At 40.0% G+C, this 15764-nt stretch overlaps 1 protein-coding gene across 1 annotated transcript in view; it reads right to left on the bottom strand.

The window, feature by feature from the left end:
* Nucleotides 1–10203: 10203 nt before the first annotated feature.
* The window catches only part of LOC142489629 (ephrin-B2-like), a 38845-nt gene continuing 33284 nt past the window's right edge, over nucleotides 10204–15764 (bottom strand). Inside the window, exons 4-5 of the mRNA XM_075590731.1 lie at nucleotides 15342–15452; nucleotides 10204–13863 (exon numbers count right to left, since the gene is read on the bottom strand). Coding sequence (XP_075446846.1) covers nucleotides 13481–13863; nucleotides 15342–15452 — 494 coding nt within the window. The 3' untranslated portion in view covers nucleotides 10204–13480. The remainder of the gene's footprint in view (nucleotides 13864–15341; nucleotides 15453–15764) is intronic.

Genomic DNA, 15764 nt, shown 5'->3' with positions numbered 1-15764 from the left:
ACACACTTACACACACTTAGACACTCACAGACACTCACACACTCTTACACACACTTACACACACTTACACACACACTCAGACACTTACACACACTCACACCCACATATACACACCCATATACACACACACACTTTCTCTCCCATATATACATACACACACACACTCTCTCACTCTACACAGACGGGGGGTGGGGTCGGAGCACAGGAAAGGCCGCGACCAGCACCACCACCCGCTCCCCCCCCCTCCTCCCGCGCAGGCAGCGGGAGCGCCAGGGACAGCGGTGGGGAGAAGAAACACCCCGCTACCACCTCCATGCAGGCAGCGGGATCTGAGGTAAGCGGCGACCTGAGGGACATCCCCGCTCTCATCTCCTGCCCCGCGGGCTGTCACGCGGTGACAGGGGGAAGCGGGGACAGGAGGGACATCCCCGCTCCCATCTCCTGCCCCGCGGCCTGTCACACGGTGACAGGGGGAAGCGGGGACAGGAGGGACATCCCCGCTCCCATCTCCTGCCCCGCGGCCTGTCCCGCGGTGACAGGGGGAAGCGGGGACAGGAGGGACATCCCCGCTCCCATCTCCTGCCCCGCGGCCTGTCCCGCGGTGACAGGGGGAAGCGGGGAGCGGAGGGACATGCCCGCTCCCATCTCCTGTCCCGCGGGATGAATATGCGCTAAAGCGCGGCGGCCATTTTTTTTTCTCGCGACCCCGTTAGTAACGCGGTGGTCTCGGGGTGGACCCCGAGACCCGCGTTATAACGGGGTTTAGCTGTATATATATATATATATATATATATATATATATATATATATTTGTGTCAAAAGGAGTGTTACTGAGCGTAGCCAAATGTATACAACAAAAGACAAAATTAGCCAATGCTACATCCAATATGACAAAATACATAGATAAATACTTCAATGTTAGTATTCTCATGAATAAGCGTCATTTAGTAAAACCCTTTGGCCAAAGTGTTATAAGCCTGCAGCCATGTCACAGCATGACCAGTATGCAGGTCCTAACACTACCTGTGAAAATTCTCATTTACCTCTGCAGTGGAGGGAGAATGGTCTCAGTGGACCTTTCCTGCATAGGTACATGCAGAAACCTGCTTCTTAAATGTAATAGCCCTATCCCGCCCGGCAGCCAGAGACAGGGTGTACATGAATAAACAGTCTCTCTCTCTCTGACAGAGTTTATGCTTGCTCGTAGAGTGTTAGATCAGTGGCTTACCTTTCTCTTCAGAGGGTCTCTCTCCATGGGTCCAGGCCAAGGCTGCAGTGGAGTGAATAATAGAACAGGACGCCAGGAACTTTTCAACTAGTGTATTTATTGGTTCACAGATCAGCCTACAGTCATGGACAGAATAGGTACTTTTCCTCTTGCAATTGAGATAGTTCCACTCACTGGTCCCTATATAAATCAGAGTAATGACCTTCACCTTTCCCTTCCAATCCCTACTTAAACTGGAGGTATGATGACCCTCACTCTGTCCCTTCCAATCCCTACTTAAACTGGAGGATAGGATGAAGTACTCTCTCTTGCCTCAGGATCTGCCCTTCTTGGTAAGAGAGGCTTCCAGTGGCTTGAGCCCCTGGCCCTCTCATAGGACTGCATACACAGGTCCCTTTCTGTCTCTCTTACCCTTCCCTACGGTCAGACTAGAACTCAGTAGTATGGCTCCCCCACCCAGGGGCCTCACTACCCCTGGGCAGGACAGGATAGTCTTCACCCCTCAGGGCCCCAGTTCTCCCTCAGCTCTCTCCTAATTGGGAGGAATCATCTTCTTATACCAGGGGAGTGTCCAACCCTCCCTACCACAGTAACTGGGCAGATCTGGTTGTATCCAAGCCACCCATCCTGCATGTGACACCAACTGCTCCCAGACACGTGCCTGAAAGCTGCAACATAGTACACTTTTAGAGGAAGCTTAACTCACACGCAGGGCCATGTGCTAGTTTTTAACCCTAACTCTGCGTAACTAACTATTACCAGAACGTATATGCTAGACCTTATAGATATAACAGGGTGCTACATTAAAATGGGGTGGGGTGAGTGTAAACCCTGGTAGGAGGGGCAGCCAACCTCCAACCAACTGATACAAGTTGAAAATTAAAATGAATTAACCCCAATCCCAGAAAGCTCTAACCCCAGAACCCATCATATCATATATATTTGTGTCAAAAGGAGTGCTACTGAGCGTGGACAAATGTATCCAACAAAAGACAAAAATACCCAATGCTACAAAATACATAGTTAAATACTTCAATGTTAGAATTCTCTTGAGTAAGGGTCATTTAGTTAAACCCTTTGGCCAAAGCGTTATAAGCATCTCATTGACCGGATTCTTGGTACAAAACAATACATGTATCATTTTGTAACTTGTACCACATTTTCAGACAATTTGCTTAAAACATTTCAATGAACATTTTCAATTAAAATAAATGGGTAACCATGGTAACCAACAACACTGTACTACAACAACAACAACAACAACAACCTGTAGATTTCCTTTGACATCTAGGTGGTAGTGATACTCATTCACTGCAGAATAGATTTTTGATTGTTTTTTCCTGGTATCCACGATGTCATACATCATGGCCTTGAGAATAATGAGTTTTGTGTGTTGTTTTTTTGTTTTTCAACTTTCTAACAGTTTGTTGTGTGGAAGAGATTGTCATTGTTACATGGACGTATGTTGCAATTGGTGATATTATATTAAACATATTTATTTTCAAGTCCCAATAAAGTGGAATTCAGTATTTACATTTTTGTTTGAGTTCCAAACAGTGCCTGATTGTTGTGACAGACAATAGCGCCAATCTGGATAACTTTGTCCCCGGTGCATCGACTGCCAGTGGAAACCAGGCTTATTTATAGGCTTGCATAGTACCACACAATAGTGAGAATTAAATTGGCCAGAAATTACCATTTCTAACCAAAGTTTGAGACTAATAAGACAATGAAACAATAATGAAACAATTCCCAAATGTATGATGTTTCAAATGTTGTTTTGCCCGTGTTTAATTCCAAGTTATGAATCTTTGTCCTATGGATTTACTCGTTCATTCCACAACGCTGTTTAAAATATAGTATTTTCCTAGTCATAGTTGAATGACCTAATTAAATATTTTGATTTATTATCATTTTAAGATTATACAATCATTATTTTACATTATAGGGAGATGATAGATACATACATACATTTATACATAGAACAAAGGGTGTAGTCGGCACTAATTAACTACCATCTGCGTAAATGTGAAAACGTGTTAAAACAGTGAATATAGATGTATATACAAAGCATAACAGCAAATGGTGAATATGTAAGCGCAAAAATCAAAAAGGAAGAGTCAATGAAAAAATGTAAAAATAAAAATTATGTGAGTATCCGTGAGAATCAAAAAATACTTGTGGGTCTTCTCAATAAAAAGACCAGAACTGGGGGCAGCTTCTCAAAAAGATGAACCACATCATTTAAATAAATCTAAAAAAAAAAACACTAAATAAGAGATATGCACGCTCCAAAAATAGAAAGTGAGAGAAAATATATTAGACATGACACATTCTGGCAGCCTTTTTGAAGTCTCCCCAGGAATCAGATGCCATTTGGTTGCTGATTTTGAACTCTCAGTGATTGTATTTACCCTGTATCCACACCCTCCGATTGGATTATTGACATTTATATTCTCAGGCTTCCCCATACAAGAGTCCTCACACTACCACATTTGCAATTTGATCTTTATGTCCTGTTTTCTATATTCCCCACCTTGTAATTTTTGTGAGTGGGTATTTGTCTATGTTGTCTAAAACATTTTTCCCCATATTATGGGCCTTCTATTTTTGGACCGTGGGCATCTCTAATTTTGATTTTATACACGTGTGTATGGTTGGACTCTTTACCTTTCTTTTTACACTGTTGCACTTACACATTGTTTATTCTGTGAAGTTTATTGTGTCATGTATTTTTGTTAATGTTGATATATAATCTAGATATAGTTATACGTAGTATATTTACACAATTTAGCTTTTATTTATCACTTTAGTCACCATTAAGGTTTATTATTAGTTATACTCTGGCGCTACTACTTTTGTTCCCATATATATATAGCGCCAGAGTATAACTAATAATAAACCTTAATGGTGACTAAAGTGATAAATAAAAGCTAAATTGTGTAAATATACTACGTATAACTATATCTAGATTATATATCAACATTAACAAAAATACATGACAAAATAAACTTCACAGAATAAACAATGTGTAAGTGCAACAGTGTAAAAAGAAAGGTAAAGAGTCCAACCAGTCCTTTAAGTTAGTCCATGAATATAACAGATGATTGATGCTGATATGGGGGTCTCCGGCTGCTCTCAAATTGGATGGACCACATCCAAGGGTATCTACAAAAGAGAAAAAAGAGAGAGCGCACGCCCCATAGCGTAAAACTGTGTATTTAATATTAAAAGGGAAGGGGGGGGGAAGAAACGCACTCACAAGAGTAAAATGTCAATAAAGCAATTTGTGATAAAATCACCACCATCCGGTCTCTGTGCTGCAAAAGTCCGCAAGTGTAAGCTCCCTCAGGGCAGCGTGAAGAAGTCGTTGCTCACCGGAGGCCAGAGGTGTAATTTGTCACCTGGAATTCAGTCCATGAGGTCCCAGAAATCGCCTCTCCACCTTGAATGGCCGCAGTATGAATCTCGCGCTTGGTGCGGCCTCCTGCGCATGCGCAGCGTCGTGATGACGTAATTGCGCAATCAGATTCCCTGACGCGTTTCGTCACCAGAGGGCGACTTTCTCAAAGGGCTGACATTTTACTCTTGTGAGTGTGTTTCTCTCCCCCCCCCCCTTCCCTTTTAATATAAAATACACAGTTTTACGCTATGGGGTGTGCGCTCTCTCTTTTTTCTCTTATATATATATATATATTTTTTTTTTCCTATATGGTAAGATTATACAGATGATAGATTCAATACTCAAATCTTTCCAAGAAGACCATTACTACTCTGACCAACAGGGCATTATAGAACAACAAATATCACCTGACATTTAAAAAAAAAAAAAGAAATCGATTTATTAAAAAAAAATCGTTCAGTTGGATTCTTTTTTCGAGAATAAAGCCAGTGCTGTTTTTTGCCCTAGTTGTTACCCCAGGTTTGCAGCTGGAGGACTTTAATTAATAGCCTAACCAAACTTGTTTTAGTTTCTTTCATCATTCGGTAATGCAGGTACATGCATTTGTAGCTGAATGGTTGTGCTGTTATCTGGTCAGACTGCCGAAAAAGATGCCAGTGGTTAGATGGGAGATAATCAGATTACTAAATAGTGTCGTTTTAGTTAATTAAAGTGGCTAGTCTGAGTACACAAAGCTTCAGGCATTTTAATTAACTGCTGGACAGCTGGCCCAGGCTTTGCAACAGATTGTCATTTTAGTGGTATACAATATCGGTATAGCTCCCCAATGAAATTCGTGCTAAGATTTGTCACTGGTTTCATGATATTTTACTCCATGCCTTTGGCAATCAAGAGTCTGGGAAGCAGACTTAACAATAGTAATGTTGTATGCCCTTATTGTGTGAACTTTATAATGCCAGAGTGGGTGCCTCACACAGAGATATTTGAAACAGAATTTCAACATATCCTAATTATTTTCCATGTTTCTCTTCTTTTTTTTCTCCAGGATTTAATGTAACTAAAAAAAACAATGTGTTCATGTATTCTTTCTTATGGTTTAAATATAGCAGAAGGCAACATACATTTTACTCACACTTCACTGTGCGTATGTTATGCCTGTTCACTTCCTTTCCCATGAGTTCTAAGTGCTGTTTCCTTTGTTACAAGCACACATCTTGAACATCATCACACTCACAACGAGGTGTGTCTGGGCTGATTATGTAAACATTTGTTACCTTCATAGAACTGCCTTTCTTATTGTGTGGCAGATTCATTTTTAAAGGGACATCCACTGGTTGAGAAAAGAGAGGCACATAGCTTCCAACATGATAAATTATAAGCAACACTGTATTATTGGATTAGTACATGATAATAAACCATGATTTGTATAAATGGCAACTAGTAGGCAACCACTGATAATATAAGAACTTATTGTATAAGTCAAAGTAAAAGACCTAAACCATACCTCCACAAAATCTTCTCAACCTTAAAGTCAAGTTATCTGCTCCTGGGAAGCTATAAAACATATGATAACACCCACATTTCCAGAAAATTATGATTCTTCTGGAATCAAATCCTACTAGTAGCGCTCACTCCATGAGAAAGTTGGCAGAAAGCGTAGGAGGGGAAAAAAAATCTGTATTCAAGGACAGCCAAGAGTATTGCCTGGAAAAGAGTGAAAACAACATGTTTGTAATGTACTCAAATGCATGCTTACAATAAGCATAATTGTGGGCAGATGGATATCATTTTTGAGGATGGATCTTTCAAGACAGATGCCCTCAGCCAGATGCACTATAGCCCTAAACATTTGAAAGAAAGGCAATCATGAGTTCTAATATTAATTAACCCATTCAGTGCCAGGGGAGCCTATAGCTCGCTGCCAAACATGTGGATGGGTTTATAAATAAACAATAATAATTTGCAGCCCTCAATGACACATATAGAAAATGTTTAGTCCACGTAAAATCCCTTACTGCCACCCAACATGATGGTCCCAACAATTGACCATAAAAACCATGCAACAAATTTTTGACAGATTTATTATAAATCATTCTTCCTAGTAACGTAGAGGTTATTAAGAATCTATTTTAGTTTTAGGAGCCTTGAGGCATGGTCTGCCTTGGAGGGGCTCAAGGGCTTACAACACTTTGGCCAAAGAGTTAAACTAAAAGACCATTTTATTCAAAAGATATAAATAAATAATACAATATATATATATATTTAGGCATTGTAACGTGTATTAGTGTATTTGGGTGTAGCACAGAGCTGTCTGTGTTTCATGTTCTGTCTCTGGTTTTAAATATATATTGCCATGCTCAGTAGCACTCCTCCGACACTTATACACATATATATGTTTTGTGGTTATTTTGGGGGTTCAATAGGAGCTTATAGGAGTCCTGTATGTTTCATAAAAACCATGCAAGGAAAATAGCAATAGCCACAGGTCATATAAAATGGGCAATATTAAAGGGGGCATTCGTGTGAGGATCTTCATTAGTTGGAACAGAGGTAGGGTACACTGCATATTAACTTTTTTGCTTGTATGCCTCATAGCACACTTACTCATGGAATATTATTTAAATTAATATACCCACATTTTTCTGTTATCATTACTGGGCTTGTTCATGTGTGTCACTGTTTTTTTTAATTTTTTATACAGTGTATATAACCCAAAATATTTTATAGCACATCTCTCATATTAAAGGTCATCAGTTTAGTGACTAGCAAGAGAATAAATCATTATGCAATAATTACTCGTGTAGACAGTAATTTACATCTATAAAATGATGGCAGGGACTTTTGAGCAAGCATTATTGATTGACTATCCAATGCAAGCAGCATTTATTGCATCTAGTAAAATAATATTCTAATCAAACCCGGTGTTGTCATTCAAATGAACCTTACCGCAGTTAGATAAACCAGTAATTGAACGAACTTAAAAGATAAAGTTGTATTTATATTGATATGTTTGTGTTTTTCTTAACCAGCCATTTTGGTGAGAAACATTACTATGCATATACAGAGTGCGGAATTTAAAGTGACTATCAGCATAACAGCAAACACACAAAACAACCTCATTCCTATGTAATGCTAATGAATTGCAGTAACAATGTTCAAACAACAAATGTATCACTGTCAGCACTAGCAGATATCACAGGGTAATGTTCCTTGTATGGGATAACCCTTTTTCACGTGGATGACAACCTGAGCTTTTGAGATAGATATGACCTGCACATTACCATTCCCCTTTTCATTGAACAGCTCCTATCGACTCATACAGATGACTCTTCATTCACAACTGAAGCAGTAAATTCCCATTTTGTCCTTGTTTGATAATTAATAGTGTCATGTGAACAGCAATGACACAAATGCAAGTACCTCTTCTGCTTGAGCCATAAGATATGCTAGAAGCCATAAGCAATTGCCTTCTTTTAGGATCTGCTCATGCTAATGTATTTGCAGTCTAACACAGAGTTTGACCCTGTAGAGCTTTAGGGGCTTCAAACAACATTTCAGAATAATACATGCAGACCCTTCTAGTGCAAGAGGGGCGAGCAAAGGTTTATTGAGGGGGATATCATTTGAAGTCTCGCCTTTTTAGTATTCTGCCTTCAGCATGCAGGAGTTGCTTGGCTGCAATGTCAACAAGGTACATTTAAAACCATCTGACAAGCTACAAGGTTACTTCAAGTCGAGTATTCAATAATGATGTGTTTTTCCCCCTATATGCCCATGCTTTAGCAGCATTATCTTGTCAATCATACCGTCTTAAAAGACAAATAATTCGACAAATGGGAGCCACGGAACCACATCACTGAATATCTTGCAACGTTGTGGAATAAAAATGCAGCCGTTAGAAAGCAATTATTAACCACCATAAATCTTTGGCAATTCAACCACATTGCTTCAATGCAGAAAAAGCTTAAGGTACCACTAATTAATATAACACACACACACACACACACACACACACACACACACACACACACACACACACACACACACACACAAACATACATATATATATATATGTTGCCTTTTCTCCCCTTGTGAGTGCAAGTCCTGGTGACTTTCTTTCTATGTGTACCTTAACGCAGGGGCACGCAAACTATTTTTGCTGCGCCCCCCTGCCTGCTCTCCTCCGTTGTGTGCCCCCCTTCTTACCTCACACGGTGTCATGTGATGTCACGTGACCGGTGGCGTCATTTGACGTCACGTTGCCAAGGCAACCTTGACGTCACATGACCCAGTGTCGTCATTTGACACATTGCCATGGTCACGCGTCCTGAAGCCGGCTGAACCTCGGTAAGTAGAGGTTTCAGAGGCCTCTCCCGGTTCCCCGGAATTTAATTTAAATGCCTTGGGGAAGAGCGGGGGACCTCTGCAACCGCCCCCTCCCTCCCAAAAAAAAAATCTCATGGCCCCCAGTTTGCCCACCCAACCTGATTTTTGGCTGGATCTCGAATTTGGGTAAGGTATGCATTGTGCATATGTGTGTGTATGTGTGTGTATATGTGTGTATATGTGTGTATATATATATATATATATATATATATATATATAAATATATATATATATATATATATATATACACACACACATATACACACATATACACACACATATATATATATATGTGCACACACACACACCATTTTCGTCCTCCCACACCTCCTGCCAAATCTCAAAAGTCTTTCAAGATGACAGTCCAAATGATGCCCTTCATATAAATGAAATATGCATCTTTGTTAAATTACTGGTATTTGCGGTAAAAGGAGATATTATTTATGAAGTGTGGGTGTGGATTCATTTATTCCAAATTGTTGAGAGCTCCACAGCCACATATCATCCATTAGCCCTGACATTTACTTGTTTTATAATCTATGAACACACGAAGGAAGGGACACCTGGATTCAAATTGCTTTTTTGACCTTGAGAAAGTCACAACTTATAAATATATATAATTATCCTACTACCATAATCATAATATATTTATACCTGCCTTGTATTATGCACAATGTTTCGAAATTAAAACATATGGTGTTAAACATGGGACAAACACATATAAATAAATCTCACAACACAACAATATCCATAGGAAAAAATATTTTATTTTTTTAAGAACAAATTCAGTTTGAAACAGACGTGGAATGTGAAATTTCGGAGGTTTGTTGTCTGGGAGGGAACGGGTAGAAGGGCTAAATACAATGTGGAACTAAAGCAAAATTTTAAACCTAGGAAAGGCTATTTAAAAAAAGGAAACAAATATTTATAAACTCAGGCATAATACTGTTACTTACAAAATTGAACAAAAATTATTTTAAATAAATATTCATGGTACACAATTACGGCACATATATGCAGCAATTTGGCAACCTTTTTTTTTTACCATTTCTTCCTCATTACAGTGCAAAGGGGAATGACACTGCCTTTAAACAAGCGGTAGCTAAATACATTGCAAAAATTCAAATTTTATACAAAACATTTTGCTTAGACTTTGTAAAAAAAATCCAACATTGCTCTATGTACACAATCTGATTAAGAAAATCAATTTTCTGTCTTTTTTTTCCATGTGTAGTTTTTTTTTTCTTCTTCTCTATATTAATATTTAAAAAGGTGAATAAGGCTACGGACACACCCAAAATCCAGATACAGTTCTCAACTTATTTACAGCATCTTCAATTTGACGTATTGGTGCAAATTCCTAAGTCGGGGGGACTAAGGAAGGATCGGAGGACGATCATACAAGCAAGGCATTTACAGAAACGCTCAGAGGCTGGACCAACTTCCAAATAAAAGGGAAAACAGTTTAACGATTGTCATTCGGCGTCAGACACAAAACAGACACACAGTAAATTCTTTGACACTGGTTGCAGGTTGCTTTTCACCAATTGATCTGATTTTCACAGCTTAGCTCAGAAGGACACTGTCAACTGATAACAAAAGAAAATGCTGCCCATCCCTTTCCATGCCATAGGGGCAGGCAACGCTACATGTTACAGATCTCTGTGGCACAGAAAGAGTTAGACCTCCCCCATCTTCTAGCCCAGGGGTGGGCAACTCCAGTCCTCAGGGGCCACCAGCAGGTCAGGTTTTCAGAATATCCCTGCTTCAGCAGAGGAGCAGTAGCGTAAATGCCACCCGGGACTGTCCCGGGGGGGGGCCCCAGCTCGGGACATCGGGACCCTTCCTCTGGAATCGAGATGAACACCCCCAAGTGGTTACAGAGGTCCCAAGCTCTTCCCCACAGCAATGAAACCGATTGCCGGGGGAGAGAGCAGCTCCATCGACGTTGCGGCGTCATACGACGTTGTGTTTGTCATGGCAACGTGTCGTCACGTGACGCAGCAACGTCATGATGTCGCGGGATGAGGTCCGGCAGGTAAGTGAACTGCCCGGGGGTCCATTACACTGAAGTTACGCTACTGCACAGGTGGCTCAATCAATGGCTCAGTCACCTGTGCTGAAGCAGAGATATCCTGAAAACCTGACCTGTTGGTGGTTCTTCAGGACTGGAGTTGCCCACCCCTGTTGTAGCCTGACTGTGAGAAAAATAAATACATACATAACATTTGTGTGTTTAAAAAAAAAAAAATTCAATTGCCAAAATAAACTTTACTTGATGGTGAATATGCTAAGAAATAGTGGCCGAAGTCCTGACCACAGAACCAAGCTTTCACGTCATCATTTTTAGATTCAAGAAAAGAAGAAGAAGAAAAAGAGCAATTATTCCTGCGACAGTTCATTTTTGCAGGTGCTCCTTAGAGATTCGAGAACCTTAAAATGCTGTTTGCTAATTTTTTTTCTCCCCCTTCTCCCAATTCAGAGAGCAAAGTGTTACCATAGTAACAGGACTAGGTTGATGATGTCTGTTTTGCATAGCACATAAAATAGGATTCTCTAAGAAAGAAAGAAAAGCCCAGCAAGATATTGCGCTCGGTGACCTGCTGAATTCTAGTAACATTAAGGCGAAAGGAAATCAGAACGCAGAATAGAAAATTCCCGAACATCTTCTTGCCATTATTAAACACATGATGCAGTAACACCAATTTCCTGCCTTTCGGGGCCTTGACTTCCTAGTCTGCTCTTGTGCGAGACGCCTTAAGAGGACTTTGTTATTTTTGAGTTTTTTCTCATTGTGTGTTTTTTTTTGTAACACAGTTGTTTTTTCCCCAGAAGCGGTGTCCAATTCTCTTCTGCAATACTAACAGTAAAGCCTATCTAACTACTGCAAACATGAATTTCACATCTTCTGTTGGGGCACGCTGTGCAATTTTTAAATTATATATTAGTAAAATCTTTTTACTATATATCCCCCGTGTGCTATACACCTATTATAAATAAGTCCTTTTTTTTTTTCTTTCCTGCGCTCTAGACTAATAATTTATTGTATTCCTAATAACCAAGAGGTTTGCCATCTGTGCTTTTATTTGAAACAGAGCACCGGTGAACTGGCATGTCAACTACTACCATACCTGTGCGGCACTTCTCCGGGATAGCTTTACCGTAAACCAAATGTGCCCAAAGATGTAGATAAAGAGGCTCTCTCAAAACAAACTAGTTTAAAAAAAAAAAAGTTGTTGTTAAAGGACGTGGAATCAACGTCCACTCTTCTTTGACCTTGGCCTCTAAAACCTGTAGGCCCGATTTGGCTTTCTGCTATTTCCTTGAAAGCTTTCCCTGTCTTGAGGAATAATATGGTCAGTATAGCACCTGAGTCTGCCAATAAAATCAGTCACAACAGACTAGGAGTTTCATACATCTTCCTTACAGTAAAGCTTATTGCCAGTACCTCCAACAGTCTTGCCTCCACATATCAATGCCTTACTACTGTCCTTCTCTACCTGCTTACTCCTTGCTCTAAGTATATGTCTTTGTTCTACTGTAGCGAAGGTATGATGGAATTCTGCACACTGCTATTTGATTATAATGAATTCCTTCAGTTGCAGCCCTACTCCGCTGCATGCCATGTCTCTCCCTTGCCGCTCAAAAATTGATACCAAAGTGCTGTGCTACCTACATTGTTTTCTGACTTCAGTTTAATTTCAGAGGCAGCCACATTTAACTGCATTCGGCAGATTATCCCAAGGACTTCTGGATTTGACTCTGCTGACAGTCTAACTTCTGGCTGGAAGGATCTGTATTAGCAAATACAATTTCCATAATGTATTACCCATTCAAGTGTGACTAGTAGAAATGGAGGAAGAAAGAGACTCCAAAGGTTAATGCACCATTAGTGATACATGAGGTGGAGTGAAAGATGGTGGGATCCTGGACAACTGAAGAAAATGAAACAGTGATGGACTTTAAGCAAGAAAACTTAGTTTGTTTTTTTAAGTCTTACTTGGTTGCACAGTCCTCTGAAAAATCCAGTATGCACTGAGAAAGCTAATAGATATTAAGTCAGAAGATTGCATTTCAAGGTAAATATCCTAAAGCACCTTTAGGATGCCTAACATTATTAAGGTCCATGAATCACTCCATATTCACCTGGCTTTTGTATATGCCTGAATGCCTGGCGCATATGGCTTAGAGGAGAATGAATATGACCAGAGTATAGCTATCAGAATGGGTATCTTTTTATAGAAAGTCTTCCAGCTTGCAGTGAAAACTTCTTCCTAGCAACAGGAACCATCAGACTCCATAAGCTATCCAGCTTAAGAAGGCTCTCTCTGAAGAAAGGTTTTCTCTTGTGCCATTTCCCCATGCAAGTCCACTTTTAATGCATAAGGAATCACCAAAAAAAACCATCAGAAAGCACTGGACCAGTAAGTGTCCTCTACGTGTCAAAGGTACCACAGAATTCCTCAGACTTTGTAGTAAATATTTGCTGGGCTCTGAGGTGGCATCTCCTGGACGATGTAAACAGGATGTCCATAATCTCCGCTGACCTTTTCATAATGAGGGCAGAAAACACTGTCTGCAGTCCTTAGTGGGATGATAATGTCACTTGGCTCTGAACCATTATTATTGCCACTGCGCTTTGGGGTTGCTAATGTACTAAGTGACAAAGTCGTCGTGTGCTGAGGTGAATGCTTTCTGTGCCGTCTTCGGTATTTCAACAAAAGCACCACCAGAGTGATTATGATGACAATGAAGATGATGCACCCTGAAGCAATCCCTGAAAATAAGGCCACCTCGGATCCAATGATGCTTGAATGTCCACTGTTTTTGCCGTCTGTACTAGAACCTGGATGGATGAAGAAGAAAACACAGAGTTACAACTCTCCTGAGCCTTGGCTTACAGTCATCTTACATTCACTCTAGAATTTTATTCCGCTATCTTTAACATTTCGAAATCTCAGCAGAATCTAAAGAATTAACTGGCAGCTGAACTTTGACAAACCAATTACCCTTGGAGGTAGCCAAATGCAAACAGCGGGAGTCAGCAATCAATATTAAACAAGACTTTGTGTCTCATGATCTTACTTTCATGCTGCTCCTAAGCCACATTGTTTTTGTTATGTACATCATCATCCATCAGCAAAGTGTACCAGAGCTGACAGGCAGGCAGGCTTTAATGTATGCCTCATCTCGTAACCGGTGTTGGCTGCTCTGTAACTCCACTGAAGAAATAGCATTTCCCAACATCGTTGCCACTGTTAGTGTGACAAAGCGGTATCTTATTTGATTCCTTTCTAATGCTGATTAACCCTTTTAACACTGCAAGACTGATGCCTCAGTTATAAAATGGGTTAAATTTTTCACTGGTGAAGAGGCCTGTAACATGTTGCTTGTATTTGGTGCGGTTAAGAGGGTTTATCAATGCAGTAGAAACATGAAAGCCAAAGTAAATGTGGGCAATATAGCAGAAATATTAATGATTCAGCTAATTTGTAATACACAATTAACTAAACAAATGTCTGCACATCTGGCTAATAGTAAAAAGTGTCACGTTGAACAGGCTGATATTCAATGCGCTCAGCACATTATGAATTCATTAGAATAATAAGCACAGATAACAGAATGAGCACAATGGGGAACATTGTAGAATGCGGACGTTGTTTATGACTCCTCCCATCTTTCAGTGGCTTGGGTTATAGTTTATGTTAAGAGCACAGATGATGGAGATCTGGCACATAATACATTCTACAACAGTTAAGCTACATAGAGTCAACTAAAGCAGATGTCACTTATTCAAATGATCCAGCAGCTTTGTTTAAGCAGTTTCAACTATTATCAATATGACTTTCCTATATAACATTGATAACATATGTAGTGTCTTGTAATATCAATATTCCAGCCTGTTTATACAGAGATTCAATGTCAATACAATGGTGTTCACATAGCTGCAACAGAACTTCCTGCCTTTATGTGACATTGTTGTCTCAGAGCAGAGCTAACAGTTAGCAATCACACACGAGTGTGTCTTCTTGCTGTTTTAGTTCCAGAGAACAGTGAAGACAATTTGTTTTCACCAAAGCACCATCTTGCTAAGGGCTCCTATAATGCAGTGATTCTGATAAAAACAGAGTGATGCTCATGTAACGGAATAGGACTTGTATTGGACCTAGAATGGGCATCACAACGTGTAATACATCTACAATTCTCCAGTAGAGATATAACCAGCAGAGCTGTGTATGGCTGAAGAAACAGAGACTATTATCAACTAGAAAAGGCTTGTGTAATGCAAAACAAGGATTTTTGAGATATCTAAACACTATGTACCTGCAGGGCCATTAACAAACGGACTAGTGGTTGAGCTCTTGCCATTGGTACCGGACTCCTGATCTGAACGTTTTGTTGGCGCTGCATCTCGACTATTGCCAGCATCAGGATCTACAATAGAACAAATCATTAACTGCAAGCCGAATAGCAGAGGATCTAAAGGAATATAAACACTCACATCACTATAAACATACATATAAAGAGTGCAGAGATAGCAGTTTATAACAGGGATTTTTTTATGCATATGGTTAGATAAGCAAGAGTGCAATTTTCCCTACAAGAAACCATGTTATGCAAGTTATTTTAGAGGGTGAGATTGTAAGACCATCTGCAGAAACTGTAGGGATCCTCACAGTTGGCAAGCAAAGCTTTGCAGATGACATTTCAATTTAACTGAGCAAGTTGATGGACTACTAAACTAAC

This window comes from Ascaphus truei, chromosome 3 (assembly GCF_040206685.1).
Source record: "Ascaphus truei isolate aAscTru1 chromosome 3, aAscTru1.hap1, whole genome shotgun sequence".
NCBI lineage: Eukaryota > Metazoa > Chordata > Amphibia > Anura > Ascaphidae > Ascaphus > Ascaphus truei.
This window is presented reverse-complemented; position numbering and strand designations above follow the sequence as displayed.